The sequence below is a fragment of the Ammospiza caudacuta genome, chromosome 27 (assembly GCF_027887145.1).
Source record: "Ammospiza caudacuta isolate bAmmCau1 chromosome 27, bAmmCau1.pri, whole genome shotgun sequence".
NCBI lineage: Eukaryota > Metazoa > Chordata > Aves > Passeriformes > Passerellidae > Ammospiza > Ammospiza caudacuta.
Window position 1 is genome coordinate 6,372,008 of NC_080619.1, and position 20,805 is coordinate 6,392,812.

General features: G+C 63.0%; 3 protein-coding genes across 3 annotated transcripts; 2 read left to right on the forward strand and 1 right to left on the reverse strand.

The window, feature by feature from the left end:
* Window positions 1-182: 182 nt before the first annotated feature.
* On the reverse strand, window positions 183-5,577 carry G6PC3 (glucose-6-phosphatase catalytic subunit 3). The gene is made up of 7 exons (XM_058820838.1): window positions 5,569-5,577; window positions 4,522-4,763; window positions 3,434-3,540; window positions 3,193-3,283; window positions 2,778-2,896; window positions 2,551-2,692; window positions 183-1,047 (listed from the first exon to the last, which is right to left on the reverse strand). Exons 1-7 carry the CDS (start codon window positions 5,575-5,577, stop codon window positions 696-698), a joined length of 1,062 nt encoding a protein of 353 aa, XP_058676821.1. The 3' UTR covers window positions 183-695.
* Window positions 5,578-5,745: 168 nt separating this feature from the next.
* LSM12 (LSM12 homolog) lies at window positions 5,746-13,467 on the forward strand. Its single transcript, XM_058820420.1, has 5 exons — window positions 5,746-5,893; window positions 7,717-7,850; window positions 10,964-11,073; window positions 11,398-11,524; window positions 12,515-13,467. The coding sequence occupies exons 1-5, from the start codon at window positions 5,773-5,775 to the stop codon at window positions 12,605-12,607; spliced, it is 585 nt and encodes a 194-aa protein (XP_058676403.1). The 5' UTR covers window positions 5,746-5,772; the 3' UTR covers window positions 12,608-13,467.
* A 457-nt stretch (window positions 13,468-13,924) lies between these two features.
* On the forward strand, window positions 13,925-17,571 carry TMEM101 (transmembrane protein 101). Its single transcript, XM_058820418.1, has 4 exons — window positions 13,925-14,070; window positions 14,605-14,785; window positions 15,421-15,567; window positions 17,263-17,571. The coding sequence occupies exons 1-4, from the start codon at window positions 13,934-13,936 to the stop codon at window positions 17,569-17,571; spliced, it is 774 nt and encodes a 257-aa protein (XP_058676401.1). The 5' UTR covers window positions 13,925-13,933.
* Window positions 17,572-20,805: the final 3,234 nt, after the last annotated feature.

Below are 20,805 nucleotides of genomic sequence, written 5' to 3' on the forward strand. Positions count from 1 at the left end.
GGGCTCTGTCTGTCCCCGCTGTCCCCCCGCAGCACTCGGGGCCCGGCTCGGTCTCGGTTCTGCTGCTTTATTTGGTTCCAAACGGGGACGGCCCCGCACGCACCGGGCTGAGGGGGGGTCCCATCCATGGGGGGGGGGGGGGGGTCCCATCCCTGCTGCAGAGGGGTGGGGACAGCTGGGGACAGCTGGGGAGGGGGTGGCAGCTCCGTGTCCCCGCGCCGGGACTGTCCCTGGGCTGTGTCCCCAGACCCCGCTGGGCAAGGGGCACCCCCAGGGGCAGGGGAGGGGTTCAGGGACCCCTGCCCGGGGTGAGGGGGGGTCCCTGGGGCAGGGGAGGGGGAGCATGAACTGGGACAATGCTCACTTTGGGGAGAAGGAGTGTGAGAGTGAACTGGAACAGAGCACAGACCCCCCACTCAATTTGAGGGTCCCTGGGGGAGAGGGAGGGTGAGGATGAACTGGCAACAGAGCACAGACCCCCCACCCAGTTTGGGGGTCCTGGAGGAAACGAAAGGTGAGGATGAACTGGCACAGGAGTGGGGACCCCCCACTCAATTTGAAGGTCCCTGGAGGAAAAGGAGGGTGGGGATGAACTGGGACAGAGCAGACACCCCCCACTCAATCCGGGGGTCCTTGGCACAGGCGGGGATGAACCGGGAGCAGACCCCCCCCTCTCGCCGACATTGAGGGGGGCTCTAGGGGGTCTCGCGGAGCCGCCGCAGGGTGAGGATGAGCAGGGGCAGCAGGGTCCCCACCAGCACGGGCCCCAGCGCGTAGCGAGCCCCCACGTTCAGGTACCACAGGGCGGTGCTGTCGCTCTTGGGCAGCTTGTGCAGCACGTCGAGCGCCAGCAGCCCCAGCGCGGCGCTGCCCAGCGGCGGCTCCAGCAGCCGCAGCTCCTCGGCGGCGCGGCGGCTCAGGGGCAGCCCGGCGGCCACGGCCAGCCCCAGCGCGCTGCCGCCCACCCGGCACAGCGAGGCCCAGGGCCGCGTCTCGGGCCGCAGCCACGCGGGCTCCGAGCAGCGGGAGCTGGCCCGGCGGAGGGACCTGCGGGGACAGCGGGGATCGGGGTGTGACACCCCCGGGAAGGGCTATGGGATTGTGTGTGTGTGACATCCCCGGGAAGGGGTCTGGGATTGGGGTGTGACACCCCGGGAACAGGTCTGGGATTGGGGTGTGACACCCCGGGAACAGGTCTGGGATTGTGTGTGTGTGACACCCCCGGGAATGGCTATGGGGCAGCCCCCTCCCCAAGCCGCTCTGGGATTGGGGTGTGACCCCCCGGAACGGGTCTGGGATTGGGGTGTGACACCCTGGGAATGGCTATGGGATTGTGTGTGTGTGACACCCCGGGAAGGGCTATGGGGCAGCCCCCTGCCCAAACCGCTCTGGGATCGGCGTGTGACACCCCGGGAAGGGCTATGGGATCGGGGTGTGACCCCCCGGGAATGGGTCTGGGATTGTGTGTTTGTGACATCCCCGGGAAGGGCTATGGGATTGTGGGGGTGTGACATCCCCGGGAAGGGCTATGGGGCAGCCCCCTGCGGGGACAGCGGGGATCGGGGTGTGACACCCCGGGAACGGGTCTGGGATTGGGGTGTGACACCCCCGGAACGGGTTTGGGATCGGGGTGTGACCCCCCCGGGAAGGGCTATGGGGCAGCCCCCTGCCCAAACCGTTCTGGGATCGGGGTGTGACCCCCCGGGAATGGGTCTGGGATTGTGTGTGTGTGACATCCCCGGGAAGGGCTATGGGATCGGGGTGTAACACCCCGGGAAGGGCTATGGGGCAGCCCCCTCCCCAAACCGCCCTGCGGGGACAGCGGGGATCGGGGTGTGACCCCCCGGGAATGGCTATGGGATTGTGTGTGTGTGACCCCCCGGGAATGGCTATGGGGCAGCCCCCTCCCCAAACCGCTCTGGGATTGGGGTGTGACACCCCGGGAACGGGTTTGGGGCAGCCCCCTCCTCAAACAGCGCAGGGATTGGGGTGTGCCCCCTCCACAGCAACGGCTATGGGGGCAGAACCCCCCCAGGAACTGGTCTGGGGGCAGCCCCCTCCTCAAACTGCTCAGGGATTGGGGTGTGACCCCCCCCAGGAATGGCTCTGGGGGCAGAACCCCACAAGGAACGGCTCTGGGATTGGGGTGTGACCCCTCCCCAAACCACTCGGGGATTGGGGTGTGACACCCCCAGGAACGGGTCTGGGGGCAGCCCCCTCCCCAAACCGCTCTGGGGGCACATTCCTGGGGCTGGCCCTGGCACATCCCTGGGGCTGGCCCTGGCACATCCCTGCGGTTTGTCCCAGAATGCTGGGGGTGCCCCCCACTCCAGCCTGGAGGGCTGTCCCTGGGGATACCCCTCCCTGGTGGGCACAGCCCTGGGGGGACCCCCTGACACCCCAGAAGCTGATCCATGTGACAGCCCCGTCCCCCTGTGACACCCCCATCTCTCTGTGACACCCCTTTCCCCTGTGACACCCCTTTTCCCCCATGACACCCCCGTTGCTGTGACACCCCTGTCTCCTTGTCCCCCGTCCCCGGGCTCTCACCAGTCCAGGTCCAGCCCCGCGGCCGTGGCCAGCCCGTGCAGGGCCAGCGCGCTCAGCAGCAGCCCCAGAGCCGTCAGCAGGAAGAAGCGAACCTTGAGGAAGTTGGGGGGCCAGCGCTGCAGCCCCCAGCCCAGAGCCAGCCCTGGCGCGGGGACAGGCGGGGTCGGCACCGGGCCGGGCTGGGAAGGGGCTGCGGGGATGGGGAAGGGGCTGGGAGCTCCCCTCACCTGCCAGGGAGCCGGAGATCACCTGGTGGGGGAAATGGGCCAGGACGAAGATCCGGGAGAGCCCCATGGCCGCCAGCAGGAGGAGGTAGAGCAGAAACGGGAGCAGCCTCAGCAGCCGGCTGGGGGGGAACGGGGTCAGAGGGGCGGGAAGGGGGAAAGCACAGCAGAAAAAGGTCCTGGGGGGCGTTCAGGGGTCTCACAGCCTCCTCCCGAGCTGCCAGGGGAGGGATCCTGATCACCCTCCATGGGTGATGTTCACTGAGTGGGGGTCCCACATCCATCCCCTCTTCCCACAGGGGCTCTGGAAGCTCCCAAGGGATGGGGTCTCCATGCCGGGACCCCTCCTTCTGCCCCACATCCCACTACCTGCTCCCACAGAGGCCCAGGACGCTGCCCCCGCCCGTCCCACACTCACCTGCGGCTGCACCTGGACACTGCCTCGCTCAGGGCGGTGACAATGGGCCACAGGGCCGCCCCCAGGATCATGCAGTGCCCCGAGGGGCTCCCTGCGGGATGAAGCACAGGGGGGCTGTGGGGAGAGCTGGCCATGCCCAGCCCAACCCCTCCCCAATGCTCAGGAGGGGATTTTCCCACCTCCAGCCCAGCGTTCCCACACGTTTGGGGCTCTTGGGGCTCCTCCCCGGGCCGGGACTCACCTGGTCCCGTCTCACAGGTGACCGGGAACTGGCGCAGGGGGAGCTGCTCCCGCTCAGCCATCCCTGACTCGTGCATCCACCAGTACGGGCGCTCCCCGAACAGGAACCTGCGGGAACAGCAGGGGAACGTGGGAGGGAGCCCAGAGCCGGGCAGGAGCCCTGCAGGCAGCCCTGGGATCCAGCAGGGCAGGATCCCATCCCAGGATTTCCAGGAGAGCAGGATCCCTGCAGCCCATCCCAGGACAATCCCATCTCCAGAGGAGATGAGGCCACAGAGGATCAGGATCCCTTGCCAGTCCTGCTGCCTCCCGGGCTTTTCCCTGCCAGGAATTCCTGGCAGATGCTCAGGGGGCAGCTCGGGTGACCCTGGGGAATGCCACAGGCAGGGAATGAATGTGTGCCCAGAGTGCCCCAGGCAGGGAGTGTGTGCCCCCAGTGCCCCAGACAGGGAGTGTGTGCCCCCAATGCCCCAGACAGGGAGTGTGTGCCCCCAATGCCCCAGACAGGGAGTGTGTGCCCCCAATGCCTCTGACAGGGAATCTGTGCCCCCAATGCCCCAGACAGGGAGTGTGTGCCCCCAGTGCCCCTGACAGGGAATCTGTGCCCCCAATGCCCCACACAGGGAGTGTGTGCCCCCAGTGCCCCAGACAGGGAGTGTGTGCCCCCAATGCCCCTGACAGGGAGTGTGTGCCCAGGGTGGCACAGACAGGGAATCTGTGCCCCCAATGCCCCAGACAGGGAGTGTGTGCCCCCAGTGCCCCAGACAGGGAGTGTGTGCCCCCAATGCCCCTGACAGGGAGTGTGTGCCCAGGGTGGCACAGACAGGGAATCTGTGCCCCCAATGCCCCAGACAGGGAGTGTGTGCCCCCAATGCCCCAGACAGGGAGTGTGTGCCCAGGGTGGCACAGACAGGGAGTGTGTGCCCAGGGTGGCACAGACAGGGAGTGTGTGCCCCCAGTGCCCCAGACAGGGAGTGTGTGCCCCCAGTGCCCCAGACAGGGAGTGTGTGCCCCCAGTGCCCCTGACAGGGAGTGTGTGCCCCCAATGCCCCAGGCAGAGCGCAGGGAGTGCCCCAGTGCCCCCCTCACCACTTGAGCACCACGTTGAGCCACTCGGCCAGCAGGGCGATCCAGAGCACCATGAGGGACACGTGCTCGTCCAGGCCGCGGGCCAGCGGGAAGCACACGGTGTAGATGGAGCCGGGGCCCAGGTGTGAGCTCAGCAGCAGCCACAGCTGCTCCAGCCAGGGCGGCCCAGCCTGCAGGGCCACGGCGGCGTGGATGCCAGCCTGGTGCAGGGTGTCCATGGCACTGGGCTGGGGCGCTGGCTCCTGTGCGGGGAGTGCAGGGAGATCAGCCCTGATCCCCTGGGATCCCTTGGGGACAGCAGGGCAGGGGGCTGGATCCCTTGGGGACATCATGGGAGGTGGCTGGATCCCAAAGAATCCTTAGGAATCCCTTGGGGACAGCAGGGGAGGTGGCTGGATCCCTTGGGGACATCATGGGAGGGGGCTGGATCCCTTGGGGACATCATGGGAGGTGGCTGGATCCCAAAGAATCCTTAGGAATCCCTTGGGGACAGCAGGGGAGGTGGCTGGATCCCTTGGGATCCCTCAGCACTGACTCAGGCAGTCATTCACCACTCAAAGTTTACCCACAAATGACTCCCAGGTTCCTGCCCCAGGGCTCCGGGCTGCGGACCAGGGCAGGATCCCGGGCTTGGTGAGGGGTTTGCTGGAGCAGCTGAGATGCTCCCAAGAGCCACCACCTCCCTGGGCTTCCCCTTGGAAACCTCCTGGGTGTCCCGTGGTCATTCTGCAGTGGGCCTGGGGTGTCCCTGGAGCCACCCTTGGTTTTCTTTGGGGTTTTTTCCCGGGGTCTCCCCAAGGCCGGTCCTGCCCCTCCCTGGGGTCCCTCTGGGGTCCCTCCGGGCCTCCCTGTGCTCTCAGGCCCGAGGCCTCCCTGGGGTCTCCCTGCATCACACCCGCGGCCTGCCCATCCCCACCAGCCGCCTCTGAGCTTCCCGGTGGCGCTGCCCACCCCCCGGTACCGGCGGGAGGTACCTGCGGGGGGGGCTCTATCCCGGGGACCCCTCAAAACTCCCTCCCGCCGCTCTCCGCGCCCTCTTCCGCCTACACTTCCCATCACCGACCGCGGGGCGGCGCGCTACGGCGGGGCGGGAGGGACAAACCGCGGCCGGGCTGGGCTCAGCCAATCAGAACGCGGGGCGGAGCAGATCGGCGGGGCGGAGCGCCAATCCCCGCCCTCGCTGCCGCGCGGCCCCGCCCCCGCCGCGCCTGGCCGAGGCGAGCGGAGCCGCGGGCGCTGCGGGCGGACAAGATGGCGGCGCCGGGCGAGTACTTCAGCGTGGGCAGCCAGGTGTCCTGCCGCACCTGCCAGGAGCAGCGCCTCCAGGGCGAGGTCGTCGCCTTCGACTACCCCAGCAAGATGCTGGCGCTCAGTATCCACCCGCCCGCGCCTCGCCGCGCTGCTCCCGGCCCCGGCGCGGCCCGCTCGGGCCTCTGCGGCCCGCCCGATGGGGGGGGGGGGGGGCGTGAGGGAGGGAGGGGAAAGGGGGAAAAAGGGGAGGGGGTGTGAGGGGATCGAGGTGGGCGGCGACGGGGAGGGGTCTGAGGGGCTGCGGGAGACCCCCGGGGAGCGGGGAGTCCGCTCGGGAGGTTTGGGGGGATCGGAGAGGTTGGTGTTGGGGTGAATGGGGGGATTGGGGAGCGCTGGGTGCGGGGATTGGGGCGATTGTAGCCAGCGAGAGGGGATTGAGGAGCCCTGAGCTGGAGTGAATGGGGGAGTTGGGGGTCTTGTAATGGGTGAATGGGATGGGGGGTGTCCTGCAGGAAGATTCTGGGGGGATTGCGGAGGTTGGTGTTGGGGTGAATGAGGGGATTGGGGAGCTCGGTGCGGGGGGATTGGGGTGATTGTAGCCGGCGAGAGGGGATTGAGGAGCTCTGGTGAGTGGGGGAGGTGGGGGTCTTGTAATGGGTGAATGGGATGTGGGGTGTCCTGCAGGGAGATTTTGGGGGGAGTGAGGAGGTTTGTTCTGGGGGGATTGGGGAGCCTGTGTTAGGGGGATTGAGGGCCCGTTTTGGGGTGAATGAGGGATGGAGGGGCCCTGCATTATAAAGAGCTTTAGGGGGGCAGTGGAGAGCCCTGTACTGGTTTGAATGGGGGCAGAGAGAGCACCCAGTGTAGAGCACCCAGTTTGGGGGAGAATGGGGGGGGACTGTGGTGTCCTGGAGGTTTTTGGGGGCAGCACTCAGGAGCCCTGTAGTGGGGTGAGTGGGGGTGTGGCATTCACTATGGGGGGGTTGGGGAGCCTCGTGTTGGGGTGAGTGGGGGGCAGTGGGGTGTTCCCTGCCCCCCCAGTGTGAATATCCATGGATGTGGTTTTGTTTGGAATCTGCAAGGAACGAGAAAAGCCGAGGGCTGTTGGAAAGCAGTGGAGGGTCCCAGGAGGTGGGGGAAGGAGAATGCTCAGCTCAGGGCTGGCGTTGGAGTTTTGGGGGGCCCGGGGTGGCTTCTGCAGGGAATGAGGAGCTGGGAGAGGGTTTTGTGGGAAACAGGACAGGAAAAGGCCCGCTGGGTGCCTGGGATGAGCTTGGAGCCAGGAGAGCTCCCAGGTCCCACTGGAGGCAGCAGGAAAATCCCAGAGGGTCCAACAGGTTGCTCAGTGCTGCTTGTCAGCCCCACAGGGGGCTGAGCCAGCCCTTCCCAAAGTCCAGCTGTTCCTGCCCCATCCATCCATCCATCCATCCATCCATCCATCCATCCATCCATCCATCCATCCATCCATCCTCAAGGGAGCAGAGGAATTGTGCAGGAATCAGCTCTGAAAGGAGTGGTTTGGGGTTTTTTTTGGGGTGCTGTCTCATTCCCAATAGAAAGGAGTGTTTTGGGGTTTTTTTGGGGGGGTGCTGTCCCATTCCCAACAACCAACCTTGTGTGTCCCTCTCCTGGGAATTCCCTTCCTTAGAGAAGAGAATCCTCCCTGGGGATGCTGCTGCCTGCAGGAGGAAAAGAATTTTGGTGGGAAAAGTGCAAATTTGGTGGTGCTGGCTCAAACCAGTGGTGCTGGTGGGCCAGGGCTGGAGAATCAATCTGGATTTGGGGTAGACCAGAATCACCCACAGCTGCAGAGGGAGATGAGATGGGATCACTGATAATCCCAAGGCAGCAAAGGAGCTCCCCACAACCCCAGCCTCCTCCTGCTTTGCTCCTCACCTACAAAACCCTCTTTCTGGATTTGTTTTCCTTAATGCCCTCCTGCAGAATGCCCCTCTTCCAGTGGCAAGCCCAACCACGCAGACATCCTGCTCGTAAACTTACAGTACGTGTCAGAAGTGGAAATAATCAATGACCGCACGGAAACACCTCCCCCTTTAGCCTCCCTCAACGTCAGCAAGGTGAGAGAGCCCCTCCTCAGCAGGGCTCCCCCAAAATCCTGCAGGGATCCCCTAAAATTGTCCAAGGATCCAGCAGGATTCACCACTGGAGCTGCTCCCAGCGCAGCTTCCCCGAGTTCCATCCTGGATCTGGGGTTTGGTGATTTGGCTCTGGGTTTTGCCACTTTGGGCTCTGGGTTTTGGCATTTTGGGGCCTGGATTTTGTTGGGTTTAGGGTCTGGGTTTTGGCATTTTGGGGCCTGGATTTTGTTGGGTTTAGAGTCTGGGTTTTGGCATTTAGGGCCTGGGTTTTGGGACCTGGATTTTATATGTAGATATATATATATATGTTTAGATTTTTGGCATTTGGGGACCCGGATTTTGGTATTTTTGGGCTCTAAGGTGATCTTGTTTTGGGGTTTGCATTTTGAGGGGTTTGGAGCCTGGATTTTGTTGGGTTTAGGGTCAGGGTTTTGGCATTTAGGGCCTGGGTTTTGGGTGGTTTTGGGGCCTGGGTTTTATATCTAGATTTTTGGCATTTGGGGACCCAGATTTTGGTATTTTTGGGCTCCAAGGGGATCTTGTTTTGGGGTTTGCATTTTGAGGGGTTTGGAGCCTGGGTTTTGGTAGTTTGGGCCCAGGTGGTGGTGTCTGGGGTCTGGATGAGGCTATTTTGGATCTAGATTTTGGAGTTTTGGAGTGCACACAAAGGGGAACTCCTGGAATTCCAAGGAATTGCTTTCCATCCATCCTGGAATGGGATCACTGCCCATTCCCAGTGAGGTGAAGAGCAAGGAAGGTGACCCCGAGCCCTCAGTGCTGGGGTGAATCCAGGTGTGGGGTGCTCATTGTCACCTCCTTGTGCCACAGGGACACCTCTCCCGTGGCTTTGTGCCACACAGGTGGCACCAGCTGGGTGTCCACGCCCTCCTGGGTCCCTTCCCGATGGATTAACACATCCAGGTCTCAAATGACACAGCTGCTACCACAGTGTGACTGTTGGCTGTCACTGCAGTGGGTGACATGGCTGGGAGTTCAGCCTGAGGGGAATCCCCTCAGGAATTCAGTGTTCACTTTGGGGAACCCCCTCAAGAATTCCAGTGCTCATTTGGGGATTCCCTCAGGAATTCAGTGTTCACTTTGGGGAACCCCCTCAAGAATTCCAGTGTTAACTTCAGGGATCCCCTCAGGAATTCCAGTGTTCACTTTGGGGAACCCCCTCAAGAATTCCAGTGTTAACTTCAGGGAACCCCTCAGGAATTCCAGTGTTCACTTTGGGGATCCCCCTCAGGAATTCCAGGTAAATTCAGGGAACCCCTCAGGAATTCAGTGTTAACTTTGGGGATCCCCCTCAGGAACTCCAGTGCTGACTTTGGGGAACCCCCTCAAGAATTCCAGTGTTAACTTCAGGGAACCTCTCAGGAATTCCAGTGTTAACTTTGGGAACCTCCTCAGGAATTCCAGTGCTCACTTTGGGGAACCCCTCAGGAATTCAGTGTTCACTTTGGGGAGCCCCTCAGGAATTCCAGTGTTCACTTTGGGGAGCCCCTCAAGAATTCCAGTGCTCACTTTGGCAACCCCTCAGGAATTCAGTGTTCACTTTGGGGAGCCCCTCAGGAATTCCAGTGCTCACTTTGGGGAACCCCTCAGGAATTCAGTGTTCACTTTGGGGAACCCCTCAGGAATTTTCCAGCATCTCAGAGTTGTGGGTTTGGATTTGGGGGGGTGACAGATGCAGTCGGGTTGGAAGGGGCTGTTCCAGTGGCGCTGCCCCCCATCCCCATGGGGGCTCAGGCAGGCTGGACTGGGATGTTGCTGGTGGTACTGGTTGTACTGGGAGAAGGAGGTGTGTGCACATGGGAGTGCTGGCAGCACTCCAGGGAACCCAGAGAGCTGGGGACTTTGGGGGACACCTGCTGCAGGGGGTGATGAGCACAGGGATGGATCCTTTGGCAATGCTGGGCTGCTGCTGCTGGCACCTCTCCAGGGGTTCCAGTCACCTCCTGGTGGCCTCTTGTCAGGGCTGTCCCCAAGTGTGGGTGCAGCAGCTGCTGGAGGAACATCCCAGGGCCTGGGACAGAGGGGATCTGAACCTCGGGCTGGGAAGGGGGATCAGGTCTGGCTGGGGAAGGGGGATTTGCTCAGGGGTGACATGGCAGAGGGGATTCTCAGGGCTCTGTCCCACAATTCCAGCCCATCCCAGTGTGGTGAGGGAGGTGCCCACTTCTCCAGGCAAGTTCCTGTGGAACACTGTGCCTGGTTTGGAAGCCTGGCTGGTGGTCTTGGACAGAGCCATTCCCTCATGGAATGGGCTAAGTGGTGAGGTTGTGAGGGTGAGGAAGGCTCCTGTCCCTGCTGAGGCAGTCAGGGAGCATACCCCAGTGCTCTGCAGTGCCTGCTGCCACCAAGAGGGGACTGGGGATGGCTGGGAGAGGAACTCCTGTCCCTCAGGGGCACTAAAGTGTCCCCAGTCAGAGGGAGCTGGGGCTTTCCAAGGGCTGAGACCCTCTCAGGCAGCAGCAGGACGCCAGAGCAGCTCTGGGTGTGCTCCCAGCAATGAGCAGGCCCCAGGAGGAGGAAGAGGAGGGATGATGCTGATGTGGCTCCTCCACTGCGGCAGCTCCAGCCAGGAAAAGGCAGCTGGTCCGAGGCTGCTGCTTCCTTCCCCTCCCACATCCATGGGATGCAGCCTGGGGGAGGCCAGGGTCGGGGTTTTCCATCTCTATTCCAGCACCCTGTGTGTAATCACACCTCCCCACACACGGATGCAGCTCCCAGATAACCAATTCTGGTTGTTTTTTGGGAGCAAACCAACTGCTGCAGGCTAAAGTTGCTCCTACTCCTGCGTGGAGCATTTACTCCCAGCGTGCTGGGTGTTCCAAGCTCCTCTTCCTCATCTCCATCCCAAGTGAGCTGAGTAGTGAGGGGGGTTTGCACCTAAAATTCCAGAATTAATTCAGAAAGGGGCAGGGGGATGTGAGGAGATGGCACCACCATCCCCCAAAACTCTGGGAGGCCCTGGCAGTGCTGAGGGCGAATTCAGGCTGGAATCACAAGGGGCAGAGCCATATCTGGGGTGTCCCCGTGTCCCCTCAGTGCTCCCAGCCCAACCCCCTGTCCCTGTGTGTCCCCAGCTTGCCAACAAAGCACGGACGGAGAAGGAGGAGAAGATGAGCCAGGCGTATGCAATTAGTGCTGGTGTCTCTCTGGAGGGGCAGCAGCTCTTCCAGACCATCCATAAGACGTAAGTGCCCACCCAGGGGTCCCCAGTGCCCACCCAGGGGTCCCCAGTGCCCACCCAGAGGTCCCCAGGCTCATTTTGGAGTCCCCCACAGCCTTTTTGGGGGATTGCCATTGCTGGGTTTGCCCTGGAACGTTCTGGTGTGTCCTGGATGGGATGCTTGGGGGTGAGGGTGGCTCCCTGCCCGCTCCCTGCCCTGCCTGGCACATCCCACCCCACCCCTGGGGTCCCACCCCTCTCCAGCCGGACCCTGGTGTGACCGGGGGGCTCTGTGCCTCCTCAGGGGACAGTGGTGGCAGTCCCTGATGCCATTGTCCCTCCCCTCAGCATTAAGGACTGTAAATGGCAGGAGAAGAACATAGTTGTGATGGAAGAAGTCGTCATTGCCCCTCCGTACCAGGTGGAGAACTGTAAAGGCAAAGAGGGGAGCGCCCTGAGCCACGTACGCAAAATAGTGAGTGTGGGCTGGGGACACTGCGAGGGTGGCACCTCCTGGCAGGGTGGCACATCCCTGGGGACAGCCAGGAGCCTCCTTGGATGGGCTCCAGCCCCTCCTGGCATCGCCTTCCCTCTCCAGATCCCCCTTTTTGAGTTGTGTGCTCGGAGTGGTGAGCAGGGGATGGGGGCACTGGGAAGGACTGGGTGGGTGTCACCTCACTGGGGACACCTGAGACCCTTCCTGGCTTGGCCTCCAGCCCCTCCTGGGGTTCTCCAGCACCTTCTTGCTTGGCCTCCAGCCCCTCCTGGAGTTCCCCAGCCCCTCCTGGAGTTCCCCAGCCCCTCCTGGGGTTCTCCAGCCCATGCTTGCTTGGCCTCCATCCCCTCCTGAGGCTCCCCAGTTCCACCTGGGGTTCTCCAACCCCTCTTTGCTTGGCTTCCAGCCCCTCCTGGGGTTCCCCAGCCATTCCTGAGGTTCTGCAACCCCTCCTTGCTTGGCCTGCATCCCTACTTGGGGTTCCCCAGCCATTCCCAGGGTTTTCCAGCTCCTCCTTGCTTGGCCTCCAGCACCTCCTGGATTTGTCCAACCCCTCCTTGCTTGGCCTCCAGCCCCTCCTGGGGTTCCCCATTTCCTCCTGGGGTTCTCCAGCCCCTCCTTGCTTGTCTTCCAGCCCCTCCTTTCTGCCCTCCAGCCCCTCTTGGGGTTTCCCAACTCCTCCTGTGGTTCCCCAGCCCCTCCTGGCTTGGCCTCCAGACCTTCTAGGGGTTCTCCAGCCCTTCCTAAGGTTCTCCAGCCCCTCTTTGCTTGGCCTCCAGCCCCTCCAGGGGCTCCCCAGCCTCTCCAGCGGTCCTCCAGCTCCTCCTTGGCTTCCAGCCCCTCCTGAGGCTCCCCAATTCCTCATGGGGTTCTCCAACTCCTCCTTGCTTGGCTTCCAGCTTATTCAGGGGTTCCCCAGCCCCTCCTGGGTTCCTCCCCTGACCCCCTCCATGCCCCCTTCCCCTGCAGGTGGAGAAACACTTCCGGGACGTGGAAAGCCAGAAGGTCCTGCAGCGTTCACAAGCACAGCAGACACAGAAGGACACGTCCCTGTCATCCTGAGGCCACCTCAGGGCCACCACCACCACCCCGTCCCCGCGTCCCCTCCCCGGAGGTGGCGCCGGGGGCTCCTTCAACTTTTATTTCCTTTTTTTTTTTTTTTTTTTTTTTTTTTTGGGAAAATCTCAACCAATTCCAAACTTTAGACTTCAAAACAAACGAGAAAAGAGAATAATTTAAAGCTCCTCACGCATTACTTGACTAACAGACTTTGTTTTTCCGCCATGGTTTCTCCCTCCAGCCAGTCAGACTCTGTTAATTTTATTTTTTGGCCTTGTTTTTTTTTCTTTCCCCTTTTCCTCCCAATTCCTGCCTCCCTTTTGCCCAAAGATCCCTCCAGAAAATAAAGCTAACGAGCTGACTGTGGTGGCTGACCCGGGACCCTCGTGACCAACGTGGTCTCGTTTTAATTTTGTTTGCACAGGGCAAGGCTTGAATTGGTCTTATTTTTCTTATCTTTAAATATATATATATGAATATATATTAAAATGTTCTTTAAATATTTGTCTGCTTCTAGGGTCGTGGCAAAAAATCCCTCAAACACACCCTTGGGAGCAGCCAGAACCTGGATTTGGGGTTTTCACCCCATTTCCTTTATGTTTTTAATTATTTTTGCCCTTTTTCATTTAATTTTTAATTTCTTTTTTAATTTTAAATTTTTTTTTGCCACGATCCTCCCTGTCCCCCTTTTGTTTCCTCCCACTGTTTTTTTGTTTGGATTTTTTTTTTAATTAAAAACAAAAAGCAGATCAAACTCAAAACAATTCAAGCCCTGCCTTTAGGAAAATTAAAGATTAAAAAAAAAAATTTAAAAAAAGAAAAAAAAAAGGAAAATTTTTTAGTCTTGTTTAGCAAAAAACAATAAAAACCCGAAATTTTTTTAACCATCAAAGGAGTCTGTGGGGGCTCAATGGGGCGTGGCCTCGCGAGGGGCGTGGCTAAGAGGAATGGGCGTGGCTTATGGTGGGGTTTGTTACACCCATTGTTATGGGGCGTGGCTTCAGCGGGGGGGCGGGGCTTGGCGCTGCATTTTCAATGAGGGTTTGTGTGATTGATGGGGTGCGGCTGAGGCCATGGCGGGGTTTCGGGGGGAAGGCGCGGCCCGGGGCAGGCTGGAGGCTCGCTGGGCGCGGCTGTCACGGAGCGCGGCCGCGGTTTTGGGGCGAGAGCCGCCATTTGAATGGAGAGGCGCGGCCTGAGGGGAATGAGGGCGCTGCCATTAAAGGGGCGTGGTTTGTACCGTGGGGGCGTGGCTTCCTCCTTGCGCGGCGCTGATTGGTCAGCGAGACGGCTCTTCCGGCGCGGCATTTCCGGCGGGACGGCCCGGTGATGGCGGCGGGCCGCGGGTGGAGGCGGCGGGCGCTGCGGCTGCTGACGGCGGGCGGCGGCGTGCTGCTCACCCGCTTCCCCTTCTGGCACTGCTTCAGCGGGCTGCTGCTGTGCGCCGAGCGCGCCGACCTGCGCCGGTGCGGGACGGGGCCGGGCGCCTGCGAGTGCTCCTGGGGAGCCTGGGCCTGTGAGGGGCTGCGGGTGGTTGTGAGGGCAGGGGCGGCTGTGGGGCTTGGCTGGTGGGGATCTGTGAGAACCTGGGGTCTGCAGGGACAGAGGGGGTGTGGAGTGTGCGGCGTGGAGGGTCTGGGGGAGTATCCGGGGTGCAGAGGCTGCTGCGGGGCCCTGAGAGCCGGGGGAGCCCCGGGGTGTGAGGGGCAGGGGGTGGGAGGTGCTGGTGTGGGGCAGCTGGGGGGCTCCTGGGTCAGTGTGGGGCTGGGCAGGTGGCAGGGACCCTCGGGGGGGCTGGGCAGGTGGCAGGGACCCTCGGGGGGGCTGGGGCTGAGGGAGATCCCGGCAGCGTTGGGGTCTGGGCTCTGGGAAGGGGACAGAGCAGCAGAGGGGGCTCTGTGGGGCAGGGGAGGGCTGTGGCTGCCCCATAACCCAGGGGACGCTCTGGGGGCTCTGGGGTGAGTATGGGGGTGCCGGAGCTTTTGTCCCTGTCCCCGCAGGAAGCCGGACATCCCGGTGCCCTACCTGTACGTGGACATGGGCGTGGCCGTGCTCTGTGCCAGCTTCATGTCCTTCGGGGTCAAGCGGCGCTGGTTCGCCCTGGGCGCCGCCCTGCAGCTGGCAGTGGCCACCTACGCTGCCCACGTCGGGGGGCACGTGCACTACGGAGACTGGCTCAAGGTGAGACCCACACCCTGCTGCCCCCAGAGCCCCGGGTGGCACTGAGGGGCAGCCCTGGGGTGGCACTGATGAACAGCCCTGGGGTGGCACTGCTGGCTGCCCAGGTGGCACTGAGGGTGCTCTGGGTGTCACTGATGGGCAGCCCCGGGTGGCACTGAGGGCAGTGGGTGGCACTGAGGGTGCTCTGGGTGGCAGTGAGGGCAGCCCAGGTGGCACTGATGGCAGTGGGTGGCACTGAGGGTGCTCTGGGTGTCACTGATGGGCAGCCCCGGGTAGCACTGAGGGCAGTGGGTGGCACTGAGGGTACTCTGGGTGTCACTGATGGGCAGCCGTGGGTGGCACTGAGGGCAGTGGGTGGCACTGAGGGTGCTCTGGGTGGCAGTGAGGGCAGCCCAGGTGGCACTGAGGGTGCTCTGGGTGGCACTGATGGGCAGCCCCGGGTGGCACTGAGGGCAGTGGGTGGCACTGAGGGTGCTCTGGGTGGCAGTGAGGGCAGCCCAGGTGGCACTGAGGGTGCTCTGGGTGGCACTGATGGGCAGCCCCGGGTGGCACTGAGGGCAGTGGGTGGCACTGAGGGTGCTCTGGGTGTCACTGATGGGCAGCCCAGGTGGCACTGATGGCGGTGTGCCCCCCAGGTGAGGATGTACTCGCGCACCATCGCCATCATCGGCGGGTTCCTGATCCTGGCCAGCGGCGCCGGCGAGCTGTACCGGCAGAAACCCCGCAGCCGCTCCCTGCAGTCCACGGGCCAGGTGTTCCTGGGCATCTACCTCATCTGCCAGGTACCGGCGCTGGGGACAGCCAGGGGACAGCTGGGGACAGAGGCACCCCTGTGCTGCGGGCTGGGGACACAGTTCCCTGCTGGAGAAGCCTTGGGCAGTGCTCCAGATCGTCCCTGCTGCGAGCCTCGGGGACGGTCCAACGCCTCAGGGTGGTGTCACCAGTGTCACCAACCCCACACTGTCCCCAGGACAGAAGCCTCGGGCAGCAGATGTCATTGGGGGATTGTCCCCCATGAACTTCTGGTTTTGGGCACCCCCTTCTGCCACCTTTCCCCATCCTAGAATTCTTGTGTGGACGTTCCCAGTGCCACCACACTCCAGGTCCCCCTTGTCCCTGGGGGTGAAACCTTGCATGGCACCGGTGCCACCACCTTCCATCCCCCACTGCAAGTGTCCCCTGCATCCCCCATGACCCCCAGGTTTTGGGGACCCCCTTCTGCCACCTCTCCCCATCCCAGAACTCTTGTGTGGGTGTTCCACTCCAGGTCCCCATTGTCCCTGGGGGTGAAACCTTGCATGGCACCAGTGCCACCACCCTCCATCCCCTGCAAGTGTCCCCTTGTCCCAGGTTTTGGGGACCCCCTTCTGCCACCTCTCTCCATCCCAGAACTCTAGTGTGGGTGTTCCTACTGCCACCACACTCCAGGTCCCCGTTGTCCCTGAGGTAGAAACCTTGCATGGCACCGGTGCCATGCCCCACTGTGAATGTCCCTTTGTCCCAGGTTTTGGTGGGACTCTCCCATCCCACAGCTCTTGTGTGGGTGTTCCATACTCCAGGTCCCCATTGTCCCTGGGGGTGAAATCTTGCATGGCACCGCTGCCACCCCTCACTGTGAGTGTCCCTTTGTCCCCTCCGCCATCTCTCCCCATCCCAGAACTCTTGTGTGGGTGTTCCCAGTGCCACCACACTCCAAGTCCCCATTGTCCCTGGGGGTGAAACCTTGCATGGCACCAGTGCCACCACCCTCCATCCCCTGCAAGTGTCCCCTTGTCCCAGGTTTTGGGGACCCCCTTCTGCCACCTCTCTCCATCCCAGAACTCTTTGTGTGGGTGTTCCACACTCCAGGTCCCCGTTGTCCCTAGGGGTGAATCCTTGCATGGCACCAGTGCCATCCCCCACTGTGAATGTCCCTTTGTCCCAGGTTTTGGTGGGACTTGGGGTAGGACTTTCCCCATCCCAGAACTCTTGTGTGGATGTTCCCACTGCCACCACACTCCAAGTCCCCATTGTCCCTGGGGTAGAAACCTCAGATAGCATCGGTGTCATGCCCCACTGTGAATGTCCCTTTGTCCCAGGTGGGACTCTCCCCATCCCACAGCTCTTGTGTGGGTGTTCCATACTCCAGGTCCCCATTGTCCCTGGGGGTGAAATCTTGCACGGCACCGCTGCCACCCCTCACTGTGAGTGTCCCTTTGTCCCCTCCGCCATCTCTCCCCATCCCAGAACTCTGTGTGGGTGTTCCCACTGCCACCACACTCCAAGTCCCCATTGTCCCTGGGGTAGAAACCTCAGATAGCACCGGTGTCACGCCCCACTGTGAATGTCCCTTTGTCCCAGGTGGGACTCTTCCCATCCCAGACTCTTGTGTGGATGTTCCACTCTAGGTCCCCGTTGTCCCTGGGGGTGAAACCTTGCACGGCACCGCTGCCACCCCTCACTGTGAGCATCCCCTTGTCCCCTCTTTGTCCCCCCAGGCCTACTCCCTGCAGCACAGCACCGAGGACCGCCTGGCCTACCTGGACCACCTGCTGGGGGGTGAGCTGGCCCTGCAGCTGCTCTTCCTGCTCTACGGGCTGCTGGCCCTGGCCTTCCTCTCGGGTTACTACGTGAGGACAGCAGCCCAGGTGCTGGCTGTGCTGCTGCCCCTGGCCATCCTCCTCATCGATGGCAACCTGGGCTACTGGCACGCGCTGCGCCGCGTCGAGTTCTGGAACCAGATGAAGCTCATCGGCCAGAACGTCGGCATCTTCGGGGCTGTGGTCATCCTGGCCACTGATGGATGAGGGGATGAAGGGTGGGAGGGTTTTTTTAAGGAGCAATGCTATTTATTTGTTTTTTTTTTTTTTTTTTTTTCTTGGGTGGGGTTTTTTTTTTTTTGTTTTGTAAATATTTGATAATTTTGGCGGAGGATGGGATGGGAAGGGGTCCTGCCACTGTGTGGTCAAGGTGTCTCACTCTGCTGAGGGGTGTCACTGCTCCACCCCCAAAAAAAAAGTATTTTTACTGATGCACTGAGAAATATTTAATGTCTCACCCCGGGGGGATCAGCTTTGGGTGCCAGGGTTAGGAGGGGCTGCAGCTTTTGGGGCACAAACTGCTTTTGGGGTGCTGGAGTGCAGTGCAGGAGTGCTTTGGGGAGCTGATGGTGAGGGAGGGGCTGCTGTGGGGGAAACTGCTCCAGAGGAGTCACTTTGGGGGGAGCTGATTCAGGGGAGATGATTTTGGGGAGGCTGGAAGGGAAGAGCTCCTTAATGAGCTTGGGGTGGAGGGGCTGCTGCAGGGCAGCTCTTTTGGGGGACCCTCATGGGAGCCACTTTGGGGGGACAGATCTGGTGAGTCTGAGGGGTTTGGGGTGAGCTGTTTGAGGGGGAGCCACTCTGGGGACTTGGCTGTGGGTGTTCTGGAATGGGTGGGGGTCCCAGGGAGGGGCTGGCAACCCCCAGGGTCCCCGTGGGCTGTGGCCTCAGTCCTCTCATCCTGTCCCTGGGCTGTGTGTGTGTCCCCAAAGCCCCAGTGCAAGGCAGGTGTCCATGTCCCCCCTCAGGTGTCTGTGTCCCCCTCCCGGGCTGGGCAGGGCTGTGTGTCCCCCCTGAGCTGGGCAGGTGTCCGTGTCCCTCCCAGGTGTCCGTGTCCCCCCCTTAGGTGTCCGTGTCCCCCCCTTAGGTGTCCCTGTCCCTCCCAGGTGTCCCTGTCCCCCCCTTAGGTGTCCCTGTCCCCCCCTCAGGTGTCCGTGTCCCTCCCAGGTGTCCCTGTCCCCCCCTTAGGTGTCCCTGTCCCCCCCAGGTGTCCCTGTCCCCCCCCAGGTGCCCCTGTCCCCCCCTCAGGTGTCCGTGTCCCTCCCAGGTGCCCCTGTCCCCCCCTCAGGTGTCCGTGTCCCCCCCCCAGGTGCCCGTGTCCCCCCCAGGTGTCCGTGTCCCCCCCCCCCCCCCCAGGTGTCCCTGTCCCCCCCAGGTGCCCGTGTCCCCCCCTCAGGTGTCCGTGTCCCCCCCCCAGGTGCCCGTGTCCCCCCCAGGTGTCCGTGTCCCCCCGCCGTGGCCGGAAAAGCAAACAGGGCTGATAAGGGGCTTCCTCCGGGGGGCCCTAATGGCGCCTCCGGCGGAACCGGAGCCATAAAACGCGGGCAGGCGGCACAGTGTGCCCGGTTTGCCCTGTTCGCTCGGGGGGGCACCTCCCTCCTCAGCCCCGGCACCCCCCGGCGGCTCCAGCCCCGCGCCCCCCCCCCCCCCAGACCCTCCTCTTCCTCCTCATCGCCCCCGGGGGGGTGCGGGCAGGCAGGGACCCCCCCAGCCCCGTCCCCGCCGTGCCGGGGGTGCCGCCCGCGCCCCCCCCGCGGCAGAGCCATCCTGTGACCTTTGGAAAATGTCTGTTTGCTGTCACTGCGATAAATGGGGCAGAAAGCTCCGGTCCCCCCCGGCCGGGGGACAGCTGTGACGGCGCGGTGACATCGTCCCGGTGCTGCCCGAGCCCGGCGCCGCTCGGCCGGGACCCCCCGCCCGTGTCCCCGCAGCCCGCGGGTGTCACAGCGCGGCCACGCCACGGGGGACAGCCCCGCCAGTGCCACCAGCCGTGTCCCCGCCGGTGCCACCAGCCGCGTCCCCGCCGGGTGCCGCTGCCCGGGTCACAACCGGGGCAGGAGCGGGGGGCGCGTCCCCTCCGGCCGGGGCTGGCACCTCCCGTGTCCCCCCAACCCCGGGCTGGCACCTCCCGTGTCCCCCCAACACGGTGCTGGCACCTCCCGTGTCCCCCCAACCCCGGCTGGCACCTCCCGTGTCCCCCCAACCCCGGGCTGGCCCCTCCCGTGTCCCCCCAACCCCGGGCTGGCCCCTCCCGTGTCCCCCCAACACGGTGCTGGCACCTCCCGTGTCCCATCCAGCCGGGGCTGCCACCCTCCCGTGCCCCCTCCGGCCGATTCGTGTCGCCTCCAGCCGCGCTGGTGGCACCCCACAGTGTCCCCACGGCCGTGTCCCCTCCGTCCCACTGGTCGGAAGCCATCCCGGCGGTTTTGGGGACCGCCTTTCTGCCACCTGTCCCCATCCCAGCACCCCCGCGGTGGCTTTGGTGGCCCTGCCCGGCGGGCACGTCCCTCCGTGCCTCAGTTTCCCTCAGTGATTGCTCCTTAATGGCAAATCCAGACGGGATTGATGTCGCCGCACGGGGGGCTGGAAAGGTCACCTCATCCGTCCTGCGGGTGGTGACAGCGCTCGATGGCGGTGGCGGGGCTGTGGTGGCGGCTTCGTGCCTGGTCTGGGGAAACTGAGGCAGCCGCGGCTGTGTGTCTGTCCCCTGCACTGTCCCCCGTGCGCGGCTCAGGGCCGTGGGTCTTGTCCCGTGTGCCACGTTTGTGTCCCTGGGTGTGGCTGATGTCCCCGTGTCCTTCTGCCACATCCCGCGGCTGTGTCAGGGCAGGTTTGTGTGACACGGCTGTGTGGGACACCCGTGTGTGACATCCGTGAGTGACATCCGTGTGTGACATCCCTGTGTGTCCTGTGTCCTCGTGCCACAGCTATGTGTGACATCCGTGTGTGACATCCCTGTGTGTCCTGTGTCCTCGTGCCACAGCCGTGTGTCCCATCCATGTCAGTGTTCCTGTCCTGTGTCCTCGTGCCACGGCTGCGTGTGACATCCCTGTGTGTCCTGTGTCCTCGTGCCACAGCCGTGTGTCCCATCCATGTCACCGTGCCCTGGCCGCCTGTCACATCTGCCGTGTGCCACTCCGTGTGCCCTGGCCGCCTGTCACACCTGTGTGTGCGCCATGGTGACATGTCACACCCGCGCCCGTGTCCCGTGCCCGCCTGGCATTGCCGTGTCCGTGTCCTGTGGCCACACGCGTGTCCCTGTGTCCCCGTGTCCGTGTGTCCCCCTCTGCTCTGTCCTCCCCATCCCCTCCGTGCCCCAGCCTGGGGACCGTGCAGGTGACAGCGACAGGGTGGTGGCACGTGTCCCCTGGCCGCGGGGGGGGCCGCAGTGTCCTGCGTGCCCGTGGGTCTGTCACGCGTGAGGGAGGAGCCGCCGGCCCC

Coding starts and splice junctions, on each gene's coding strand:
- G6PC3 (XM_058820838.1), bottom strand. Junction 3,284..3,433: donor CACCTGTGAGACGGGACCAG/GTGAGTCCCGGC, acceptor TTCATCCCGCAG/GGAGCCCCTCGGGGCACTGC. Junction 2,693..2,777: donor GATCTCCGGCTCCCTGGCAG/GTGAGGGGAGCT, acceptor TCCCCGCGCCAG/GGCTGGCTCTGGGCTGGGGG.
- TMEM101 (XM_058820418.1), top strand. CDS start 13,934: ATGGCGGCGGGCCGCGGGTGGAGGCGGCGGGCGCTGCGGCTGCTGACG. Junction 14,071..14,604: donor GAGCGCGCCGACCTGCGCCG/GTGCGGGACGGG, acceptor CTGTCCCCGCAG/GAAGCCGGACATCCCGGTGC. Junction 15,568..17,262: donor GCATCTACCTCATCTGCCAG/GTACCGGCGCTG, acceptor TTGTCCCCCCAG/GCCTACTCCCTGCAGCACAG.
- LSM12 (XM_058820420.1), top strand. CDS start 5,773: ATGGCGGCGCCGGGCGAGTACTTCAGCGTGGGCAGCCAGGTGTCCTGC. Junction 11,074..11,397: donor TTCCAGACCATCCATAAGAC/GTAAGTGCCCAC, acceptor CCCTCCCCTCAG/CATTAAGGACTGTAAATGGC. Junction 11,525..12,514: donor TGAGCCACGTACGCAAAATA/GTGAGTGTGGGC, acceptor CTTCCCCTGCAG/GTGGAGAAACACTTCCGGGA.